A 25,498-nucleotide genomic window follows, 5' to 3' on the forward strand; every position below is an offset into this window, starting at 1 on the left:
TCCCAATAAATGTTTGATTATGTTAATTATTTCAACATCTGCAAGTGCGCGGTCTGTATCTTCCATATTTTGTAGCTGTGATATGTCTTGATGTAATGCTAAAGCCTCTCTCTGAACCTTCACCCAACATGCTAAATGATATTGGGCATCATTTGCTATAGCATCAGCGTTAGGAATATTGTTCATACGGATGAAAAATGATTTATTTGCTATAAGCTTCGAGACCTCCAGCATCTTTGTTGCTACCGTCTTAGACATAACTTTATGTATCTTTCCTCCCCTTTCTTGACAAATAATGCAAAGGTGTTTTTGAAACATAATTCCACTTGAGCGCAACGTTTTTTTTTCATTTTGTTTCACAGATACAACAAATGATGGGCTAAAACTGTCCGAAGACTCTTTTGATACTGGCCGTTTCTTTAACCTGTCTATCTCTGTTTTATTTGTGGCCATTTTGTAACAATCAGAATGGTATGAAGACTTTCCTTCAACAAGCTGTACAATATCATATGACTTCAGTTTTTCCCAACAATCTAGATATTTCGAATCACCACAACTAACTCTTTCCTCCAGACATGATAATAACTTTTTCAAATACTGGTCTTTTGGGTTGCCAACATTCTAAACAAAATACGACATCTTGGTCAAAGTATCAAACAAAAATCTTTCTCTCAAAACTCTCAGAACTCAGAACAGGAATGGGAAAAAATGTTTAAGTAAGGCGGTACCTTTTTTGATGTATCTTTCTGACACACTATACATTTCCCAAAATCCAGCACATTTATTGTTTTTACACAGTTAACATCCATTTTAATTCGGTCTATTCATTTTATTATTATGCATGTATGTCTATACTATAAACTTCACATTACACTTCACTAACACTTCGATAATAAACAGTCTTGCTATGAAATTGAACAATAGAATGTTTTCTAGAAATAGAACATTCGAATTCTATGTCTATGTCTATGAAATCGAACAATTATAAAACAAAACTTGTTATTATACTGATACTAATGCATACAAAATGTCTAAGTGAAATTCGCTACTTGCTTTTCAAAACTAAAGTAAACAACTAAACACGTGCTTTGGTCTGTAAATTATCCCTTGAAGTGATTTGAACAATAAATTTTGATCAAACAGAAAGACATTAGGGTGACCCAATACCATACTAAAATTCAACAAAAAAACTTCGCTATTGAGCAGGTTATAGTCATTTTTGTGCTGGGTCAATAAATTACCGGTCTGTAATTTGTACAAAGTTTGAATAGTAATATCTTTCGAACGTTACGTTTTGAAGACATGGTTCTTACATTTTTTTTGATCCACTCGATCTCCTCTTTCCAACGATATATAATATGACTTATTACCCCACTGTTGAGTATTTTCGAATGTTTACGTTTATTCGAACGTTCTCGGAAAATTTGATTGGTTTTTTTTTCACGTGACCAGTCTATATGACGCCGTATTAACCGACATCAAAACAAAAACAAAACAAGAAAGTTAATTTAAAGTGGTAGAAAAATGTCAATTACTCCTTGTTTTCGTGTGGTAGACGATAGTTTATTTGACGATTTAAATGAAATAGACGAATTCATAGCAGGACAACAGTCAAAAGCTACAAAATATTGTAATACGTTTGCAGCAAACACCTTTTACAGATGCAAATGTCCCCGAAGTTTATGTAGCCCAACACAGTGGTCACAAAAATATTGATTCGTTAAGAAATTACAAATCAGCTAGTACCACTCACCGTTACAAAATGTCAAACATCTTGAGCTCAAATAATAACCAACTTGACGTACATAACCAATCGACAGCTCTTAATACTTCCAGTTCCACGCAGTCTTCAACCCTCTCTTCATTTTTTTCCGGAGGAAATTTTAACAATTGTACATTTAATTTTAATACGAACACTCCACCAGCGAAACGACAAAGAATTGAATTTTAAAACTGTTTTGAAAATATTCTATTTTTAAAAGTTGTGGATGGAATGTCTGTGTACGTTCGAAATATAAAGAAAGTTACATGGTTTCCACCTAAGCCTTGTTTTTGTTAAAGACCCCTGGACTCTAAAACCTTTTTTTCATTAATGGTTATGAAATAATCAGTGGGGTAATTAACCCTTAACCCTCTGTCACTCGCATGGACCTCACTGCGTTCGGTCCATGACGTCATGACCTCGGTCTATATTTTCCCGTATAGACCGGCTAAACGGTTAATAAGTCATTAATATAAATGTGAAATTATTTTTTTGCTGACTGTAAAAGTGATGACGTCATCTAATTTGGTCCGATGGGACAAAAAATTTTGCCACCCATATTTTTTTGGTAATTTGGGACCTAAGGAACAACTTTAAATCAAAAAATCACTTTTAACACACATGTGCACACGAAGCTTTATATCAGAACATAGCAGCCCTCACTATTACACTCCTGGTTTTAATTTTTTTCAAAACATTTAAACTGGTTTGAACTAGTTTTAAAGTATTAGTATCAGCTACTAATGGTTTCAAATAAGCAACAACTTGTGCGCACTATATTTATAAAAGTGCTTAACGCTATCTTGCAGAAGGATATGGCTTACAACCGAGCTGTGGCTATGCACAAGTCAAAAACCAACAGCCGTTCCGTAACCCCTTTAAGCAATGTTGAGAAAAAAAAGATGAAGAAGCTTCATAAACTATCTCGCTTTAAAAAGGTGCAACAGTGACACACTAAATCCTGTTTTTTAATTCACACTTGGAAAAACCAAAAGTAGTGTATGCTACTTGGGATGTGACCACAAATCAAGATAGGTAATGAAGCCTATTATATGACTCTGGTCTGTTGCTAAAAGAATTTTTAGGACACGTTAAAAACTTAAGATGTTAAAACAGGCTAGATGTAGCGACTAAGTTTGCGCAAACTTAAAGGAGCTTAGTTAGGGGCGACCAGTGATATTTAAGAAAAATAATTCAAAAATATGATGCTTAACGGTAGACGCACAATGGCCAGCCTGCTTAGAATTTTGATATTTTTGTACAAAAAAGTGTGTAATAGATTTTAAAGTATATATATACGGAAAACTTAATGCACCCGGCCAATCACCTGGACGTTGTGTGTTCATTATTTTAAGAAATTAACATTTTTTTTTGCGTTCGCGAAAGGTTAATCCACATGCGAAAAAATTGTCCGCTGTTAGACATCGCGAGCATTAATCAACGCGAAAATAAATCCACTTCGTTAAGGATTATTTTTTGCTGATTCAAATCCCCCTAGAAGAAATTTGTCTAAAATAAAACTTATGCTTCGCGAATCCAGGCTAAAAACAACCAAAAAGTATATTAAGATGCAAATGAAGAAAATCGGACTTTATAACGCACACACGCCTTAGGAAAGGTAATTGATAAAATAAACGCAAACATAACAACATTGGAGCAAAATTTTATAACAACACAAATAAATATTAATGAATCATTAATGTATGACTTATATGTGAAAATATCATGAAATATGATCTCGTTTAACATCAAAATCCTAGTGCGTTAAGTTCATGGAGATATTTCTCTGTCCACAAGCTAATACTTTTATCAGCCAGCTGCTTTGAGTTCTGACTAAATCCGTGCGAATATCCGTTCGCAACAATCGCCGCAAGATCTTGCGGTTTTACTCCACAGTCAAGAAGAGCACGAACGTACTCGTTCGTAGGGTCAGGAGTACCGACAATATTGTTTCCTGATAGCAATAAATTATCACAGTTCAGTCCAGCAACAGGGATATTATGGGACAACATAAAATTCACTGGATGTTGAGAGAAACTCTCGCATTTGTCAGGGTGATTACAGTTGGCTGTTAAGCAGACCTCCACCGATATCCCTTTATGACACATTTCTTGAATAAGTTGATTAGATGCTGACGTTATAGCTAAAGCATGTCCAATTCTATTTACACCAATTTCAAGAGCCAATTGCAAGTTTTCTAACATTGACGGGAACTTCTCTGCCTTTCCTTCCCCAGCATGCACTGTAATTTTGATCCCAGCATTCTTTGCAGCGACTAAAACATCTTTAAATATACACAACGAATACGTCTTCTCATCACCGGCAATATCAATCCCAAGAACTCCATCAACACTTTGCGCTATTTTCAAGATATTCTCCGCATGCTGAACAGGGTAAGATCGTAATAAACACAAAATTACTCCACCCTCGGTTAAACGACCCTTTGTCGTCAATTCTTTCTTTGCATCGTTGAAACCGTTTATTACGCTCCATACAGCATCGAGCTCCGTTAATCCTAAGTTTGTATGTAACACAGGGGCGAATCGGATTTCAATGTAATTCACATTATGTTCATCGTGCAATGATGTTACCAGTTCGTACGTGGCGTCACGGAGGTCTTCTTTTGTTTGCAAAAACTGATTACAAATATCAAATATTCTCCAATTCGAATTCTTCTCAACGACGTTTCCTTCTCCAACTTGTTTTTCTTTAAGATCCATTAGCCAGCTACGCAACTCGTCGTGGGAACCTGGTTCCCAACCATCATTAGAAAATAAAAACGACGCCCGCTCCGGGTTTGTTTTTTTCATACGTGTAATTGATCGACGAATAAAATTGTATGAGAGGGAACCATCCAGATGCAGATGGAGCTGCGGTTTTGGAGCACTTTTGAGTAATTCATACAACTGTTCTCTTTTAATTTCCATTGTACTGCTAAAGAAATAAAATATATTGTTTTCAAAGCAACCTTATTTCAAATAAAAATGGATAATACAGAACCATACATGAAATTAACAAATTCTCTACTTAATATAAAAATTGCAACTCAACGAAAACTGAAAAAATCCAGAGTTCGTGTCATCTAATCTTTCAGGCAGTTTTTAATTTACTCACTTTTTAACGATAAGGCAGACCGGGTAACATTTGATACTATATACTACGGCGAACGCCCACTAAATCAACATAATCGTTCTAGGCATTGATCTTTTCCAGTTAGTATCTATATTTTTATACACTTTAGTTGGATGTGGTCACGAGGGGCACGTAATATAGACGTTTCGTTTTTTGTCCTTTTACATTCTATTTGTTCATGACATTCAATTCCCTAAAACACATGACGTAGTAATCCAAATAAACAGAGGAAATGCTCAAACGAACAGAATTAATGGAAATTCGAATGAAAAAAAGGTTTTCGAATTACTGTATATATCTATATATTGTAACAAAATTTACGTGACAAAATCAGATTTTGATACTCCATAAGGAACATTTCGTTCACAACGAACATTTCGAACACAACGTTTCACAATAAACAAAAAAGTGATGCTGAATCCGATCGTAAAAAAGGGACTATTTTCCGGTTTTAATTGATCAAAGTAGGCTAAACCAAATTATTCGAAGGAAAACCATGAAAATGTTTTAAAATTTAAAAACACGTCCACAATTTAAAAGTTTAGAAGTTTCAAAAAATAATAATAATCTAAGCATATAAAATTTACAGAAATTGTTTTTAAAATAACTCATTGTCCAAACCGTTTGTAAACATTCAAAAACTTCGGTACAATTCTTAGAGACATTGACCAATACTTCTATATAATTAACAAATAACAAATCAGTCATTAATAAGTATCTTAGTAGCACAGTGTTTGAAAAAGCCAACTATCATGCTACCATTACTCGTAAATTCCTTTATTTTTCCCCATTCTGAAAATGAGTATTTATCTTCGCAAGCATCTATCTTAATTACGCAATCAAATCAACTATGAAAGCTGAGTAAGGTTTTTTATTACTTCAAAAATAGTAGAAAAGTGAGATATTTCCACATATAAACAAAATCAACAAAAATTCAACTTCGTATTAATGTCATGGCGAAAAAAATTATACAAGATATATCAATAAATATAAAAGCATGAAGAAGCCATCGTTTTCGTGTGTTTATCACAAGAATGAATAGATAAATAGATTAAAAGTTCTCATAAAAAAACATTTCAAAATTTGCAAACACAAATTTATCTTTAAATTTTTCATTCTGCATCATTAAACAAAACTATTAGAAAGTAACTGTAACTTTTTTTCTACCCGCACGTTGTCATGAACATTATTTGGTTTCGCGAAAACAAGTAACATTATTGACCACGTCATGTCAACTAAAAAAATATATCAATAAATGAAAAATCTATAGTCAAAACAATATGTAATTTTTTTTTTAAAAAAAAGAACAACAACTCTTTTGGTGAAATAATTCTTAAAGCTTGCCTCCAGAGAAAAATCAAGTTGACTTAAACCGATTCAACAACAACAACTAAAACCTTCTCCAATTTAACATTCGACACCAACTAAAACTTCTCCAATTTAACAACTGACAACAACTAAAACCTTCTCCAATTTAACAACTGACAACAACTAAAGCCTTCTAACAACTGACAACAACTAAAACCTTCTCCAATTTAACAACTGACAACAACTAAAGCCTTCTCCAATTTAACAACTGACAACAACTAAAGCCTTCTCCAGTTAAACAACTGACAACAATTAAAGCCTTCTCCAATTTAACAACTGATAACAACTAAAGCCTTCTTCAATTTAACAACTGACAACAACTAAAAACTTCTCCAATTTAACAACTGACAACAACTAAAGCCTTCTAACAACTGACAACAACTAAAGCCTTCTCAATTTAACATTAGACACCAACTAAAACCTTTTATCCAATTTAACAACTGACAACAACTAAAGCCTTCTTCAATTTAACAACTGATAACAACTAAAACCTTCTCAATTTAACAACTGACAATAACTAAAACCTTCTTCAATTTAACAACTGATAACAACTAAAACCTATTCCAATTTAACAACTGACAACAACTAAAGCCTTCTCAATTTAACATTAGACACCAACTAAAACCTTTTCTCCAATTTAACAACTGACAACAACTAAAGCCTTCTCCAATTTAACAACTGACAACAACTAAAACCTTCTCCAATTTAACAACAGACAACAACTAAAACCTTCTTCAATTTAACAACAGACAACAACTAAAACCTATTCCAATTTAACAACTGACAACAACTAAAACCTATTCCAATTTAACAACTGACAACAACTAAAGCCTTCTCAATTTAACATTAGACACCAACAAAAACCTTTTCTCCAATTTAACAACTGACAACAACTAAAACCTTCTCCAATTTAGCAACTGACAACAACTAAAACCTTCTTAGAAAAGATATATAATCTATATCTATATTTAAAAAAGCTTTTCAATAATACTTTTAGTGTGTTTAGAAACGGTCACAGACTTAAAATCTGATTTAAATTCTAAAAATATAAATAATGTACCTGTAAGTAAAACTTAAAGTCTCAGTTGTTCTTCTGGAGTAGATAAAGCATCAACATTCAGTGCCGATTAAGAAACTCTGATGACTTTCTATAATAAAAATGGAATTACACTTAGTTTGGTCATCAATTATTGAAAAACCATCTTTTCAAAGAAATTATCAAGATTATGAAGAAGGATTCTCGAACAGCAATAAAAAAAGAATTAACAGCTAAACGATCAGTGTAATCTGACTGTTTAATTTGTAATCCAAAAACTCACTGTGCAAACAGTAAAGAACTAATCAAACGTTTTTTATTGTTTAGACAGTGTCAATGAAAGGTACCATGCATATCTTTCCACGCTTGTTAAGCTTTTACAGCTATCCGTATCTTTATTAGAAAACTGATAAAACAAAACAATTTGGTTTAATCTCACCATACTATACTTGCAGAAAAATTCATATATACTAGAAAGCATGAAGTTCAAATTTCTCATGAAGAATACAAAGAGAAATACAACAGCAAACAGATAGGAATTAGTAACCAAGTGAATTTTATTTGGTTTGCAACACGGTCTTGTCTGAAAGCTCTACATGTTTAAACAATTCAATCGAAATTGATTGACATAAAAATTACTCTGATTTGGTTCTATGTGGATATTACGCCACTTAGGGCAACATTTCATATTTTCTTGATCACAAATAGCTAGCTGTTGGCATAACTTTTTTGCATGATGGCAAGTCTCACGGTAAGATTACCACAAAGATACACTGTTTGACTAGGTTTAGAGATTAGAGACTTTTATTGCACAAAATCACATAAAATAATAGTGTGGTATAAATACTAAATTTATGCAAAAGTGTGTTTAAATTGATGTTGAAAATGTCTTGTAGAAGAAGTGAACTGACATAGTGTCAACAAAATTTTTTGAAAAGCGTTTGAGAAATGGGTTGTAAGGTGATTTGATCACCTTGCTCTTTATCAGTGTTTTGTTCACTTATGTTAATTAACACCATAGTATTTTGTAATTGCAATTCTGACGACGTTGATTTAGCTAATAATCTTGTTCTTGTGATTATTTAGTTTTTTTCATATTTTTCTTTCTTTATGTCTTTCTAACATAAAAACACATCAAAGAGTCTCCGTAATTGTCACAAATTATGCACCCATGTTCATTGACTGTTCCAGCAGGTTAAAGAGTATAAACTTGCGCTGTGAGAAAACAAATCATGATATTTCTGTGTCAATATTTCCCAAGTACCTTTGGACATTAATCACTTTTTCGATTCATTTATTATTAATTCCAACTTAAACTTGAAAAAGGTGTAAAATGAAACTATTTATTGCCTTGTAACATAGGTGGATTTCCATTTGATTGTGAACAAGATTAAACTGCACCAAACTTTTTTTTACTGTCTTTAAGGATGTTTTTCAAGATTTGTTGCTATCATTTTTGCCATATTATATAGTTCATAAACACACAGGCGCACGGTAAAAAAACCCAATATAAGCATTGTAAATAAAAAAGAGACAACTAAATATACCATTGGCCAACATTCACACAGAAATGTCTATATTATAAGGTTTTCAAAGATATGCAATTAAGTTTTTCAGGATTACCTAGTTTGACATATTTTTAGGCGTTTTCAAGTTCTGGCACCCCGTATAGGTTTGATTAATATGTTTATATTGCACACCGTACAGCTGTCAACAAAAATTTAATGAATGCAGTACATTCTACAAGAATGTTTGAATATTCTTCATTTAATTGCTGTAACAGTTATGGTAATTTAATTCTAATTAAGACCCTTAATAAGAAATATATGACATACAATGTATGTTTGTTTGTTTCCTTGGATTCCATTTAAAATATGTTGGTAAAAATCAGTTTAACATCATAAAATGTTTGAATAGCAGCATAAAAACAGAATTTACTAAATCTGTAACAGAATAAATACCGGTTACTTCATCTTGATCTTTGTGCAAGTATCTTGAACATGGTAACAAAAACTGCAAGAGCGATGAAAAGTATCTTGTCTCTTTGCTATGCTGGATTGTAGCAGCTATGGCAATTGGTAATTAATGAAAAAAAGAGATCACATAGTTGATTTACATACTTCATATGCATTGTTTGCATCAGCCTTTTTGGTGCAGAGTAAACAGGGTGTCAAATTTTGTTTTTGGAAGAAAGAGGATGGAAAAAGTTTATAGGTTTTTAAAAAACCCAATAAACAGGTCAAAAGGTGTCAAATTAAGCAGGGTGTATGAGAAAGAATAAAAAAGCACCACCAATAATTATACAAATAATTTTATTAACAAATCAGGAGATATAAAAATATATCTTTTTGGTACAAAACGCATTAAAAATACATTTTCTCCAATATATGCTATTTTTTGACTGAGGCATCAAAACTCAAATACTAAAAATACAAGAGAGGTAGTTCTAAGAAGCCTTTTTAGAGAAAGGTGTAGAAAAAGGAGGGGAGGGGGTGGGTGTGGTACTCTGCACCTAAGGACCCTGATATCATTTTTATCACAAGGAAATGAATTAACAACATCATTTGTTTACTGAACACTTTACTTGAATAAGTACAGTTAATCCTGTATCGTGAGTCAAAACAAAGTGTTTTTATCAGTCAATGCTTGTGAGATAATTTTCCATTTTGAAATTAAGTGATAGATAACAAATTTCGTGAAATTTTATGGCTATATCATCTCCCATCTAAATTTACCTTAGTTGGAACATTAATTTCACGATCCTGTCATAGTACAAGCTTAGTGCTTTATTTTTAAGAATTAGTCATGGTTGAAAATTTTCTTTTCCTTTTTCCCTCGACCCTATTTCTACTGGGAGCATGGGCCATTATTAAAAAAAATAAAAAGGCCCTAAAGTCAAACATGTTGTTGAACTTATGTTATATAGCTTAGAATATAAATTAACAAGTCTTTCCATTCTTTTTACCAGGATTTAATTGTGCTGCAAAAATTAAGAAGTCAAAAAATGATCAGTAAATATATACCTTATACTCTTCATCAAAGTGTAAACCATTATAAGACATGAATAGATTAACATAGAAATTCATGCCAACATAGCAATTGTTTGCTTGTCTCCACAAAAAGTCTAGCTAATATTAAGAGTGAATTGGTAAGTTATAAGATGACATAAAGTTTTTACAAAATTGCCATCTTGGCAGAAAATGCTATGTTAGTCAATTCACCTTAACAGTATCTATACATTTAAAAAGTTGGAATACGTATTTAAAAACAGGTACAAAAATCTTTTTAACAACAAATTCACATTTTAGAAAATTCACACAGCTTTTAAATAAAATTGAAAAACTTGTTAAACTACTTCAATACCTTTATAACATAAGTCTTCACTTTTCAATTTGGGATTACAAATTGATGGTGCTGCAAAACACAACTTTTTAATATTGAAGTAGGAAACATAAAAAAAGGGAATTTTAATTTAATTGGAATAAAAAAAATACATTTAGCACTTTCTTATATATGAATTTCTGAATCACTTTTTGATCACCCCCAAATTTGTGACAAATAACAGAAAAAAAAGCTGATGTCAATATAATTTAAAATATAATAATTTATTCCAACTTTTACACACTGAACTTTGGGCCAGATTATTCTATGAATAATGTATTACCAAGGACAGAAGTTATGGAGAAACAACACAACCATTCCACCCCAAAAAATCTAACCCTAACAGTAATAGAGAACAATTTTTTTCTTGGATAAATACTTTCCCTCATGGATTGTAATTAACTTTGCTGTGATTGCAAATAATTGGCTATGATTACAAATTACTCATGGAATTTCTATAATAGGTTATTGCACCTGGTGTATATTGTTACAGGAAATGAATTTTACAAGAGGAAATTCTACATTGACATGTCAACTATCATTTTCTTAAGGTATGATAAAAACTATTACGTTTCTTAGAAGAATAATGCTTATAAGCATATTCAGGCTCGGATAGGGGAATTCTTTAAGCACATACAAGCATATTGCTTAGTCTTGGCGAGGGCTCACTGTCTGGACTTAGTCTTGCGTAATTACATGTTTAGTTTTGTGGCTGTTTTTTAAAACTAAAAACAGGGCCATTTCATCTTATCCATGTAATGTCTAAATTTTCAATTTTTTTCTCCTATAAGCTTAACCTAAGCATACTTTAAGCCCGATTGTGTTTTTCACATAAGCATATCCCAGCTTGATTTCGAATTTTCCCTCCTTAAAAGACATACAGAATTATTTTTGATCAGCAACGTTCAGTAGCAATAGGTGCAATTTTTATTAATTTTTTCTTTATACATATATTGTATATTTTTCCTATATTTTTCTTCATCATAACATGACACAATAATAGTTTCCATGACGATAAAATCTGAATTTAGGATACCTACGTGTGGTGAAATTTATAACCGCTAACAACCTATCATATATAACAAAATTCAAGAGTAATTTATTATTTTAGCAAATTGTTGGAAAGAACAACAATGTCAATTCCAGTCCACAAGTGAAAGTGCAAGAGAAAAGCCATAACGTTGATAAACTTTGCATGTGTAACATTATTAGACACCACAAATGGAAGTGAAAGTTGGTTATTGTATTATAACATTGACGTTCTACACTAAATAATGTGTGAAAGAACTAGTTGTCGTAGCTTGAGTCACCTTGCATGGATCTTTGTTAGCATTTGCTTCCTGCAATTATCATACATCTGTTTCACAGGTAGTTCTCACTTGACTACTCATTGAAAAATATGTAGGTTATTCCCTTGATATGGTTAGGTAATATTAATTAAGTATAATCATACTGAAAACGAACATATGCTTCGAAAATTAATTTTAATGGCTTTGTACTGGATGAAAATCCTTGTCTCATTTAAAATCATATTTCGAGGAACAAGCATTATTTTTTTAAAGTACACAATATTTTATATTGCAATAGTAGAAAATATATGATATGACTGTAATAGTAGGAAATACATGTAGACGTAAGATAAGGTCCATCCTTTAGGACAATTTGTGTGAAAATACTTACTATACATACTAATAGCTAGAGGATTATACATACCTGCACCGATGAAGCCATATCTTCTCATAGTCTTCATAAAATACCTTTTTACTTGAACTGTTTATGGTTTTCGGAATCTTGTGTTAGGTAGCTTTGCAAATGGTATATGCATAGTACATACGAAAGTTTAGTTACTTTAAAATAATCAAATGCCATAAATTAGAAATCTTGTTGTACCAGAAAACTTCAAAGGTCATAACTTATTTGCAAAGTTAAAAATGTGAATTTATTTTCGTGATCGCTTTTTTTCGAAGTTTCTTGTCGCTTAAGAAAAGGAAAAATTTTTTTTTTGCCATGATACTTAGCGATTACGGTTTTTCAAATGCTGATGTCAGCAGCAAGGATCTCTCAATTAAATAATGTTCACGTAGTCTGATGCTGATAGAAATGGAAAAACGGTTGCACAATGTAACCAAAAAAACAAAATAGACTTTATTTAGTCAGAAATTACACAAAAAGTTAAGATGTAGGTAATATAACTTTGCATTTTTAAAATATTTTGTTAGTTACGTAACCAGCCAGCGATATATCATGTTTAAACGTTTTATGTAAAATTAGAAAGTACCAGTTGATATAGAAGTTGAGAGTCTTCTAAGTAAGTGAAAGATGTTATGGACAATTTACTTCTATTTTCTCTTCTCAATTTAGGTAGCCTGTCATGTCGTAAGCCCACATGTGTGTACCATTGCAATGTGACTTTTGCTGTTGTGAGTAACACAAAGAATTATTAAAGAATTTTGTGAACGTTTTCACGAAAAAAAAAACAGCTGAGTTATTTTTTTGCTTGACCCTAAAATAATCGCATATTATCTTTAATAAACCACAAAAGAAATATAAACTGATTTTAGAATGAAAGTCTACATAACAGAATCCGCTTTACACATTTTTATAAAAAAATCCTTTCTTAGATTTTAATGTACTTTCCTTAATCCATCAACTGTAGGTCACAAGTAAAATAAAAAACAGATTCTTTTAATGATTTTACTTTAAAAGTTCAACCAAAGAAATACATGTAAATAGTTAGATAAAGTTGCACAACACATGCTTTTCTACAGTGCTGCTAAAGCTCTATATAAAAATCTTCATGTAAAATAAACTGTGAATAAAATAAACCTTTTAAATATAATAAAAGGCAGATTGTCTTGTGAGAATAAACAATATTTGTAGACATTCTCACAGAGTAACTTATGCTAAATCTTAAAAACGGAAGCTTTAGCAATAAATATGCATAAGTATACAAACAAAAAAGACCGCAGACACAACAAATATTGTAAGTAACAGGACAGTAAAAGCATACACCGAAGCTTCTCACATTTCAATGGTCTTGTATAAGAGATAAGAAACAACTACAATTTAAACCAATTTATAAAGCATTATTAACAAAAATATTTTGCATAATCTATCCAAAATGAAAACATACTGCACTACGGATTATATTAACAAAAGTTTGCAAGGTTAGTTCATAGTCCATTATATACGTGACTTTTAGGAAATTAGTTTGGGTTTTGTTGCGTAAGTTGTGCAAAGGCTTGAGCATAATTTGCATACCACTGACTGTAGGCTTTTTGATAATCTTCTTGTTGCTTCTCGTACGATTGTGAATTACCAACTGGTCTAGCAGGAGGGTCAACCTGAGGTAGACCTAACAATGAAGGGCCACTTTGTCGCCTTTGCTGCTCACTAGGTTGGTTGTAACTCTGGGGATTTTCTTTTCTGTAACCTGGTTGGTCAAAACTGGAGTAGCTATCACGGCTGTAGTTTGCTGTAGAAGTGGTCATCTGTGTCTGATAACTTGTTGACATTTTATCATCAGGCTTACCGTAGGTTTGGTTTGTGTTAGAAGTGTAAAGGTAGCCTGAGCTGCTGGCATTAACATTCATAGATGTAGCAGATGCACCATACTGGCGAGACTCATTACGCCTGGTATCTGGCTCATACCTTGACTGATCTCGATACGAATTTTCCATAGCTCCTCTGTCATAATCACGCTGAGGCCTTTCGTCGAATTGTGCTTGGTTTCTAACTGGTTCCTGGTAATCCATGCGCCTTTCGGTTTGATGTGGTTGATATGGCTCTTTATATTGAGTTGGTTGATACTTGTCATGAAGTTCATCTGATCTACCACCATAACCATGTCGTTCATCAGGATAACTCCTGTGAATTTGTTGGTTTCCAGTTTTAAAGCGTTCTTGCTTTACTGCATCTTCTGGTCGTAGATAACGGTCTGGCATTCTCTGAGCAAATGGTTGTTGTGAAGTGGGTAGTCTCGGGCTGTCATAAACACTTTCACGTAACTTTGGGGTTTCATATGCAGGCTTACTTTCATTGTATCTCGGGTCGATACCAAATCCTGGTCTGTCAAAATCTCTTTCTCCTCTGATGTCACTTGGTCTGGATGGGTCTTCATATCGCCTATCAGTTGGAACAGCAGGTCTAGGTGAGGCAATCCGGTCAAAATACTGTGAGGGCCGTTCATTCTGCCTTTCAATGTTACCTGGTCGAAACCCCTGTGAATTGTAGTAATCTCTGCCTAGTTGTTCCCTATATTCGTTTTCATTTCCCCTTTCTAAAAATTGTTGTTCCTCACTTGCCGGCTTATACCTTTCCTTAGTGACATAATCTCTATCAACTTGCAATTCTCTCCAGGGCGGAGGATTGTTTTCTAGATGCCTTTCATTTCCCTTATTGTGCAGAAAAATTGGTTCTCTAATACCTTCTTGCTTCCTTTGAGAATCAGAAAACCTGGGGAGATCAAAACCTCTGTCCAAATCTTGACCAGATTGAAAAGGAGCATCTAAGTAAGGACGGTCCATTTCATTTCTTGTGATATCAGGTCTTGGCATTTGACCATCATAGTATCGGTCTTCGTTTGATGCACGATCAGGTTGCTTTGGAGGTGCAGACTCATAATAGTAAGGGTCTCTTTGCCTTTCCAAGGAACGAAATCGTTCTGGGCTTTGTCTGGCTCTATCCTTGAATGGATCTTCCCTTCTGTCATCTCTTAACTCATTATATCTCAAAGGGAAATCTCTGTTACGAATTTCAGAGGCTCTTCTGTTCTCTTTCGAAAAATCTCTGATATCGCCACTTTGGTACCTCCCATATTGGTCACTGTGTTGCAAATTACGAGGATATACCTCTCTTTCTATCCTGTTAGATTGTCTTGGGCTATCCCTGTTAGCACTTCGATCCCTGAATGATTGGTGTTGTGGACTTCTGTGTGGACTTCTGGCATCATTAAATGGATCTGCAAACCTTTCATTCTTTCTATCATTGCAGGGCAGAGGGGGTCTTCTTTCATTACGCTGATTTTGATCCATTTCCCGGGTACCTCGAACTCTCATATCTCTGGTATCCCGATATCTCACATCTCGATCTCTCATATCCCGATCTCTCATATCTCGTTCCTTTGTATCGCGATGAATACCCCTAGAATCTCTGGCATCCCTGTCTCGATCATGTTCATAATTATTGTACCTTCTGTCATCACGTCCATCTTTTCGTTTCTCATCTTGTCTGTCATCCCGTCTTTCATCTTTTCTAACAAAAGAGCTTCGGTCAGGAAAAGGTTCTCTTCTTCTTTCATCGTGTCTATTAGATCTACTTCCTGGGGTGTTTGCATTTAATGAAGCTTGGTAAGAATCCCCACTAGGTTGAAAACCACAATTGGGTGGCAAATCTCTTTTTGGTCTCTTATTATCAACATCTTGCTTTTCAACCCTTGGTTCCTGTGATTGAAGGGGTCTTTTGGTAGCTGCCTTCTTAAAAGCTTCACCTGCAGATCTATACGACTCCACTAGATTTCTAGCGGCTGGCTTCAATTCCTCTAAAAACCATACCTCGTCAAATGAAGGCCCAACGTCGGGAAGGGTAAAGTTTCTTTTCATTTCCATGATAGCTTCTTCAGGGACAATTTTACCTTCAGCTTTTTGTTGTTTCTCAGTTCGCATGTTTAACACCTCTGGTTTATTCACCAAAACAGCAGCAATCCTTTTGTAGCCTCGGAATGCTTCCATTTTTTTTCTCCGTGCACTGAAGTATACGTTAGTTTGATCCAGGATATAATTTTTGGGTCTTTTCTTAGCAACCTCAAAAAGTGTTTTCAGTACACTTGATGCTCGCTTAATTAACTCTTCCCATCTGCCATGATAGTTTCTTCTTCTGGTCAAGTTTGACACCTTCATTCTGTCAATAATGATGTTTGTACCAAGAATGTGGTATTTCTTATCCTTATTCTGTTCTGCATACTTCTCACACCAAAACGATTTACCAGAAGCAGGCAATCCAACCATCATAATAACTTCTGCATCTTCTGGCCTGCTTGGACCAGGTGGAGGAGATACCACTTCATCTTGAGATAAATTAGCCAGCATTTTGAAGCCATTTGTGATGGGGAACTTTGGCATTGCCTCACCAAAATTTACTCTGTACTTCATATTTTTCGAAGTCACATGGGGATAAATACCTCTACCATTCAGTTCATTTGTAAATCTGAAGGCAACACCAAGATATTCCCCATTAACCATATAGAAGATTGCCTTTGGTGTCGAATTGAGATCAGCACAACAAGTTATAACATCGCCTACTCCATATTTTTTGCCATAATCTAGAAATTTAGAGTCATATGCAGATTTTCCTGTACCACCATATCCCCATGACAACTTATCTTCTCCAAGTTGGTAATCAGACCCATCCACAGACCAACCAACACGACAAACACAAGGCGTCTTTTCTTCAGGCAGATCTACTTTAATATTCTCCAAAATGTGCACTTCAAAACAAACCTAAGATGAAAACAATTAATTTGTTGGGACTGTAACCAGCAGTCAGTAAGCCAAAGAGATACAGAATGGCCACAAAATTTTCTCTTTAAAACTAAAGGATTTTTAAGAATATTGTAAGGAATTTTCCCCATTGTTTTAAAACACAATAAAAAATTCAAAAACTTTATGGACAAATGGAGGGTTTCGAACAGCAGAATCAGCTGTCACCTCATCTGTCATCTCTATAGAAAGATTTATCAAATATGTTACACATAGAGAAAAACCTGGTGTAGAATCGATTTCCTTACTTTACAGCATTTTATAGGTGTGGCCATTCTGTGATATAATATCTGTTTACCTGGTTGAAAAGAGCAAAGTACAAACCTGTATGCTGGAGAAGTTTTGGATATATCAGAAAAAAACAAAATCTATTCAATTTGCTCATGTAAAGTGTTGAAATATTTAAATTAAAAAAAAGTATTTTGAGGGAGCACAATAATAAAATCATCCTGTCAGGTCTACCCTTAACTAGTTTTTGTTCTTTATTAGATGCAACACTTCAGATAATTCGCAAATTATCTCAGTACTATGCAGGTCTGTTAACAGTACACCTGATTAAAGTGATTAAAGAAAAAAAGTTTTGTAATTCAAAGTTGAAATTGTTTACCTATTTACATCCGTTTTATGTGTATAAGATGAAATTATTAAATAACTGTGCAATTATAGATCCAATTTCCAATAAATGTCAAAAAGCAACCTTGTGAAAGTTTTTATTGATTGCATGGCATAGAATACAATTCTGATGTAATAATTTTTCAATGCTTGCAATATTACACATCTTTGTCCAGTTATTAATGCAAAGAAAAATAATTCATTTCTACATGCAAAATTTATCAAGCCATAAAAAATATTTTTTGCAATCTAATTTTGCAATGTAGTTTTGTAAATTTGAAGAAAGAACCATTGCTTGGTTTGTGCTTAAAGGGTAAGTATAAAAATTTTAAGGAAAAATGAAATGAATCTTCAATTTTTTGATTCTGTAGTCTAAATTCTATTTAGTAACTGAAATATGAGAAAAGTATCAACAAAAAAGGATGATTTTTGAGCTATCGAACCTTGTATACAGAGAAAATACAGTGATGTGTTAAACTTTGTTGCAAATCAATGTAAAAGTGAGACTATTAACAAAGGATTATCATTCTGCAGTTTAGAACACAATTTTCAATTTTCTTTCTTTCTTTTTTTTATTTTATCTTTGGCTTATTTTATTTCTTTTGGTTTTAAAATACCGCTGATTTTTCTCATATGCATCTTGTTCTGAAAGTGATTCTAGAAAAAAAGATCTTAAAACAATAGATTTACCACATTTCAATAGAAAAAGATTTGTGTTTAGAAGAAAAAGATGAACACATAAATCTATTTAAAATTACTTTTGTACAAAGCAGTACTTAGAAGTACTTTCTGTATGTAGATGAATTTTGTATATCTAAAAGAATTTTGAGTTTTGAAAAAGGTTAATGAACAACATTCTGAATTGATAAAGCATATTATTATGAAAGAACATGAAAATAAGGTATATATTCATGCAAAAATATACCACATAATTTCAATTCAGTGGTATGATTATTAGATATGTAATTACGATGAACTGAACCGAAAAGTTGGCTAAAATCGGTTGACATCTATTTGTTCAATACAACATTCGCTTCAATTCAACAATTGCAAATAATTAGAGATTTTCCAGCTTTTTATAGTCATACTAGATGCCATAAATGAAAAAGTACATGCTATCAAAGCAGTTACCCTTAAAGTTTACCTCCCAATTTAAAGCAACTTAATTCTAGTATTTTAGTATACTAATTCTAGTATATAATTAATATTAGTATATAATGGAAACCCAAAGTATAAAATGATGTTGGACTCATACTATAAAGCTTGAAAAGTTGGTTAACAAGTCTTTTCAAATTTTCTAAAAAGCTCTTTTTGTTCTCAAGATATTTAAAGAATTTCAGATTTAATTATTCTGCATAAATTATGATGTCATTTTTAAGTAATAGCAAATTTTGACATTTTTTGTCATCAGTAATTTTAGACCTGTTAAGGAATGTGTATTTAAACTATCAATGTAAGATATTATAAAGGTGAATTCATATTTATAATATCTATACGTATTAATAAAGTTTTAATGCACATCCTTCAACGGGTCTAAAATTACTGATGACAGAAAATGTCAAAATTTGCTATTACTTTAATATGACATCATAATTTATGCAGCATCATTAAATTCTTCAACCGTGAATAACTGGAGAACGAAAAGAGTTTTTTAAAAAATTTAAAAAGAATTGTTAACCAACTTTTCAAGCTCTATAATATAAGTCTAACATCATTTTATACCTTGGGTTCCCTGTAAGAAAAAAAAACCTGCCTATTTTGCGATTATAAGACTAAGATCAAACAAACTAGAAACAAGGCAAATCTGTTTGGCATATTGAATAAGAGCTTTCACGAAGCATCAAAAATCATAGTAATTTGCTACTTGGAAAAATGGCCCTTTTTAAATTACTAGTGTACTCTGAGCATCGTAACGAATTCATTCATTTTTCTCTAATTGAATAAAAGTGAAACAAGTTCGGAGAATAAGTGGTTGAAGTGGGGAAAAACAATCTTTAGGGTTAAATTTTGTTTAACATTATGTTCTAACAATTAAAGATTAACTTATATGGAAGTGGGAGGTAAGCTTTAATGTTGTAGATAGATTGCATGTAAAGAATTCCCCTGAAATTACAAATGTATACACTGTAACTAGATAAAATGCTTAATTCTGAATATTGGAATGATCACTCTTTAAAATCCATTGCTTTTGTGTCAAATAGCACTGTGATGGAGAAATGGTTATAGCAGAGTGTGGATGGATGATTAGAAAAGACATACAGTTTTATTTAAAAATAGGCCTTGCTGAACCAAAAAAAAAGATTTTTCAAGGAAAAGAGAAAAGAAACAGGAAAGAAAGAAATCATATCAAGTTTTGTTTCAATTACAAAATTACTTTTGGTAATCACACCTTAAAGTAAGAATCTACATTATTAACTCTTCAGTATTAGTATTAATATGAAGAAGTTTTTGAATGTTTTTGAAATAAATTAGACGTTTTAAAGATACAAAGGCAAGGAAAGAGTGAGAATGTAAGGGCTATTAAAGAGAAGCATATATGTACAATAATAATAAGAGTTAATTAGAGCAAGTAGGATATACATGGTAGAACAAGGATATTCGTAGCGATGTTTGAAACGAAAATTTTAAAATTGGAACAGAGTTGCTACCCAGACATTCATTTCAGCCACACAAAAACCCAACAATTTCATTAGTGTGGATTTTATATTGAATTAAAGAATCATTATAATAATGATGTAGATTTAGAGTTTTCTCATCTGGTTTATTTAACATTTTAGGAGACGTAGAATTGAACATTAGAAATTTTTGGATTTCAGCTACCACAAAATAACAATGCTTGCGAAAAAGTATATAAATGGGCCAAAGTCTTGGTCCCTGGATTGAGCATGTATGTAAATCTTTTATCGCAGACATAAACTTTTCTATATGCTCTGATTCATAAGCATACCATAAAACTTGAATAAATAACCCATAGATCATTTAATTTATATGTATATCAAATTTTAACCCTGTCCTCATGTTTGTACGAGTTTGTTTCTTTTTGTCCCTTTTTTTACTTTCGTTTTTTTAAAAACAACAACAACAGGATTTATGTGTTTATGCTGTAAATTCAGTGAAATAAATATCTTGTATATAAACACAATGGAATAAATATTTTTGTAACCCACTCATTAGCTAAACAGCCCAGGGAAAAAGCTAGAAATTTTAACAAATACCTAGGGTATATATTCAAGCTCCCTTGGTATACAAATTCTGTATAATAATTTAATTTGATAGTCAATTAAAAGAGTTCAATTGGAAATGAATTAATTTATTGGAGAACGTCCATTTTAAAGTAGGAAGTTACTACATTGTACAGAATGCTATGTTTCATTTGACTGAATAAGTTTCATATGCTTTATTTGAGCCAACTTCAGTAACAATATGCTCAACACGCATATAGATTGGGTTAGTATGGTAATGGAGCATAATCACATTGTAATGTCATTGCCGATAAGTTACTTCTGATGAAAATGCAACAATAAAAGAAGAAACAAATTAATTAAGGTTGTGTCAATGTACATTTGCAGTTAAAAACCACATTGGGTAACTTGAAAATATGCATGGAGATTTTTATTGAAACCATAAAGAATAAGGCATAGCAGCCATACCATCAATCCAGCATATTTGAAAGTTCTAGAAGACTTCTAGCTATAGATTTCCAGGGTTTCTTTCTTGGTAAAATTTGTATATTTCCTATTTCTTTTCATATTCACAATAATGTTGACTTCCAGATAATTTCGATTTCATAGGCAGAATTTTTTAGGAGATGCTCACCCCAATGGGTCATCATCCATTGTGTTAGGAAAGCTGAATTATACAACAGGACTTTCAAACTGAAGTTTGTCACATTTACAAATCATACAACAAAATGTTGAGATTTAAGCATACTCATACGATTTTTCATCAGAGCTTGTCTATTAACAAAAATTTCAACTAAAAGTTTACTTGTTTTGTTTATATAAACTGATGAAATGAAGTCAAATCAGAGGAAAATAAACAAGTACCTTGCCACTACATACTCCATGGGTTGCTCGTGCACCTCCCCACATGTACTCAAATCCTTCTCCTTTCATGTTACCAGCTACTAAATCATCGTCAGAAAATTCAACATGAAGTTCGCTATTGTATCTGTCTAAACGGATCCTTGGGCCTTCTGATTTAACAACAGTGTCAGCTTTACTGTCTTTCTTTGGTTCATCCTTTACCTCCTTAATGTAACGAAATATATACATTGAAAGATATACACAAATGGAGATAAATAGAACATTGCAATCCATCTCGCTAATATTTACAAGTAAAATAGTTGGAAGAATAATGACCACTTGTTATATACAACAACATAATCTGTATCACCAACTATCTCAAAAGAGATAGCTTTAAAGCACATGACCCACTTTCAATTTTAAAATCATATACAAACTAGTGTTAAAAGAGGACAGCATCAAAAACTTATCTTGTAATAATTTTAAAGTAGTTGAGATTTATATAATATGGTATTGCTGAATGTGACAGTCTGTCAATGTAAACATGCTAAACAGCTCAAAACTCAATTGACACATTTTCGTTATGAGTGGTTAAGTGGGGGAAAAATGCTACTAATTCGAGAATGGAAACAGTTTATCTTCACATTTTTCAGGAACGAGAAGAAATTTCTTGCATAAAGGTAAAATTGAATCAAGTCCTTTATGAAATAGCCTCTCTGTTTGCAAAAGTTCATCGTTATATCTAGGATTGGTATTGCCTATTACAACATAGTTCTTCCACCTTGTTTATTATAAACAGCGGACCTAAAGCATGGCTTGCCATAATAATTTTTTATACAATTGCCAAATTAGACAACATACATTATAGCATTACATTATCCTGATGCACCATAATTGAGTCAAATTTTTCCACTTACACCTAGAAAAAGGCATTTGCATATCAGACTTTTAATGTTTCATATACCTGACTTGCTGAAGCTTCTTGGTCTTTATTCCCTTCAGTTTTTACTATAGGCTTTTTGTCATTCATCTCTTTTTCAACTTTACTAGTTTCTTCACTTTTCCTGTTCTTTTGCTCTTCTTCCTTTTTAACAACTGGTGCAACAGGGCGTGAAGGGCCCATTCGAATAACTTCCCCTCTTGCAGGAATTCCTCTATAACCACCTATTCAAACAATGCATAATAATTTCTCTATAGTTGTCTGTATGTATATGTAGGGTTCAAATTAGCAGGTCACAATCAACAAACAATGGTAAAATTGTGAATCCTATTTTTTCATCAATTTGTGTAACACCTATTTCTATAAAAACTAAATACACAAGAGATCAATGGCAGGTGACCTACAGTGCTCCCAGACCACACTCACAACCAGTGGGTTTTTTTTACAGTCAGCATATAGTTTTGTACAGTGACTTTATGTTTCTAATTTGAACCATGAGAAAAAAAGTTGTGCTGTACTAGACATGCAATAGCAAAAATTCTTATCATGTGAATAAACTGTAATGCACATTACATTTCAGATTACCTCATTCCATTTTACTATTGGAGAAATTAAATGCCAAAGTTTCCTTTTAACATTAATTATGCTTTAAAATCAAACGCACCTCTATTAAATGATTGTCTTGGTGGACGAAAATTTCCTCTAAATGGTGCAGCATGTCTGCCTCGAAAATTACTATCTGGTCTCATTAGTGGAGCCAAACCAAAACGGCTACCACCTTGCATTGGCATTCTTCCACCACGTGGGCGATAACCACCACCACCTCGATAAAATGACATTCTATTAAGTATTATATAACAAATTTTAACATCAGGATATACATGTAACAATATATAGTTGCGAAATGGTTGTTGGCTTGTTTTTTTTATGAAAAGGTATATTTTGCATACCAACAGCAATTAAAGTAAATATTTTATTCCTGCAGGTCAACGTGATTGCCAAGAATTTAAAATGTGCAGTCAAATTAATTATTGTAAGTGACCAGGATTTTGTACACAATTTAAATGCATAGCAAGAGCGTGTCTTTAATTAAACTTTGTAACTATATACTTATAGGACATGTATGTATTAAATGTTGCAAATGCCATGCCAAAAGCATGTACATATTTTGCCAATAATATAACGTTGCTACTTTATTAAAAATTTGCATGTGCAATTTTTGAAGGTGTAAAATATGTAGTTACAAGGGTTAATATTCAGTGATTTTGGTTATATAGTCAAAAATTAGTATTTCTCCTTTTCTAGTAAATTCAAAATGTGAAATAGATTATTATATACTTTACATTACTTTATAAGAAAAATTCTTTTAAAATAAGTAAAAAGAAGAACTATTTAATTTAACCACTGGGAAGAAAAACAGCATATTAATTAAATAAAAATCAGCATTTTTTCACAATTAATTTACCCACAAGCGATATGAAACTGTTTTAAATGATCAAGTTGAAGTTGGACGGAAATGTGGATTGTTTATCTGCTCATAGTTATTGGTAGGTATATATACTGTATGCTTTGCCGTAAAGCTATACTCTTGATTAAAAATGTGTTTTTGCGAAAATTTCGAAACCGTCTTTTCACCTGTGGATATGGTTAGTTGCTGGTCAATTTGACCATTTCTTTTTTAATCATGATAGTCAAATGTCGAATTTCTGCAGTCAGTGACCATTTGACTGTCAGTAACCGCCAGTCAGGGATCAAATATTTATTTTAGGCGCTTGGATACATGTAATGCTACTGTTCCTTTTGAAGCACCTAATGATGAGCTAAAGCTGATAATATTGTCAATACACTACCAACTGATGTTTTTATTGCTGTTGTACAAATTGTCAAGCTGTGGTATGAAAAGGCTTCATTTCAATTCAATCATTGCGAACAGGCCAAGTAAGCCTATTTCTGTTTTGAGAACTTTGTCATTGATGAATTAGTTTAATGTATTGCTGATATGACAATTTTATTTACTTAACAGCACATTGATGTGAAGAAAATAAAGAAAAATTAAAACAGTTCTCAAGAGAATGCAGCCCTTTAAAATAGAAACAAAACATAACAATAATTTACGACAGCATTTGTCAACAAAAAAGAAGAAAAACTGAAACAGATGCCAAGGGAATGTATGGAATTACACCACAGGACATTTCTTTATGGGGATATCGTTTATAATGCATATGGATTGCAAAAAATATCTTGTTTGAAGTAACCCACTGTTATGCAACAAAAAGTTCTTTAATCTTTTCAAACAAATTGTTTAAAACAGTCTTTCTAACTTAAATTTTATCACGTTGTCAAAACCAATATGTTATTTTCCACAAACCTTACATTCAAACATAAATGCTCTAACTGCAATATGTTTAGTGTTTAGCATGACCTGGAGCCTTTTACACTTGAGCCATAATGACATATATGGTCTGCACACAATAGAACAATCAGTGCAGAAGTGTGTTGAATCAAATTTTAAGGAGCGTCATATCGGAGAGAGACTAAGTAGAGTTAGTTTTTCAAATAATATACCTAGCCTAGCTGCAGCAAGAGAAGAAAATTGATAGAAAATGATTAAAAGTTGGCTTATAGCTGTTTGGGTGCACTTGTGTTAGGATACCGCCCTGGTATCCTTACACAAGAGCACTAAAATCGTTTGTTATCCAGCAGGTG

The 25,498-nt window shown here is 32.6% G+C and overlaps 2 protein-coding genes across 4 annotated transcripts; both read right to left on the reverse strand.

Moving 5' to 3' along the window:
• Positions 1 to 3,405: 3,405 nt before the first annotated feature.
• Positions 3,406 to 13,211, reverse strand: LOC130655814 (adenosine deaminase-like). 3 transcript variants are annotated; one of them, XM_057458618.1, is made up of 3 exons: positions 12,393 to 13,211; positions 7,323 to 7,410; positions 3,406 to 4,696 (listed from the first exon to the last, which is right to left on the reverse strand). In XM_057458618.1, the coding sequence occupies exon 3, from the start codon at positions 4,687 to 4,689 to the stop codon at positions 3,511 to 3,513; it is 1,179 nt and encodes a 392-aa protein (XP_057314601.1). In that variant the 5' UTR covers positions 4,690 to 4,696; positions 7,323 to 7,410; positions 12,393 to 13,211; the 3' UTR covers positions 3,406 to 3,510. The 3 variants fall into 3 exon arrangements, with proteins under 3 accessions (XP_057314601.1, XP_057314599.1, XP_057314600.1); XM_057458616.1 differs by having other exon boundaries at positions 9,260 to 13,211; XM_057458617.1 differs by lacking the exons at positions 7,323 to 7,410; positions 12,393 to 13,211 and adding an exon at positions 4,877 to 5,189.
• A 148-nt stretch (positions 13,212 to 13,359) lies between these two features.
• Positions 13,360 to 25,075, reverse strand: LOC130655808 (uncharacterized). The gene is made up of 4 exons (XM_057458610.1): positions 23,457 to 25,075; positions 22,817 to 23,016; positions 21,874 to 22,077; positions 13,360 to 17,176 (listed from the first exon to the last, which is right to left on the reverse strand). Exons 1-4 carry the CDS (start codon positions 23,629 to 23,631, stop codon positions 13,886 to 13,888), a joined length of 3,870 nt encoding a protein of 1,289 aa, XP_057314593.1. The 5' UTR covers positions 23,632 to 25,075; the 3' UTR covers positions 13,360 to 13,885.
• Positions 25,076 to 25,498: the final 423 nt, after the last annotated feature.

This window comes from Hydractinia symbiolongicarpus, chromosome 8 (genome assembly GCF_029227915.1).
Source record: "Hydractinia symbiolongicarpus strain clone_291-10 chromosome 8, HSymV2.1, whole genome shotgun sequence".
Classification (NCBI taxonomy): Eukaryota; Metazoa; Cnidaria; class Hydrozoa; order Anthoathecata; family Hydractiniidae; genus Hydractinia; species Hydractinia symbiolongicarpus.

Bases quoted from the DNA above. Each gene is read 5' to 3' on its own strand.
- LOC130655814 (XM_057458618.1), bottom strand. From the start codon at position 4,689: ATGGAAATTAAAAGAGAACAGTTGTATGAATTACTCAAAAGTGCTCCA.
- LOC130655808 (XM_057458610.1), bottom strand. From the start codon at position 23,631: ATGTCATTTTATCGAGGTGGTGGTGGTTATCGCCCACGTGGTGGAAGA. The intron at 22,078-22,816 runs GTATATGAAACA...CGTTACATTAAG, and splicing joins AAGAAGCTTCAGCAAGTCAG to GAGGTAAAGGATGAACCAAA. The intron at 17,177-21,873 runs GTACTTGTTTAT...TTTTCATCTTAG, and splicing joins ATGGAGTATGTAGTGGCAAG to GTTTGTTTTGAAGTGCACAT.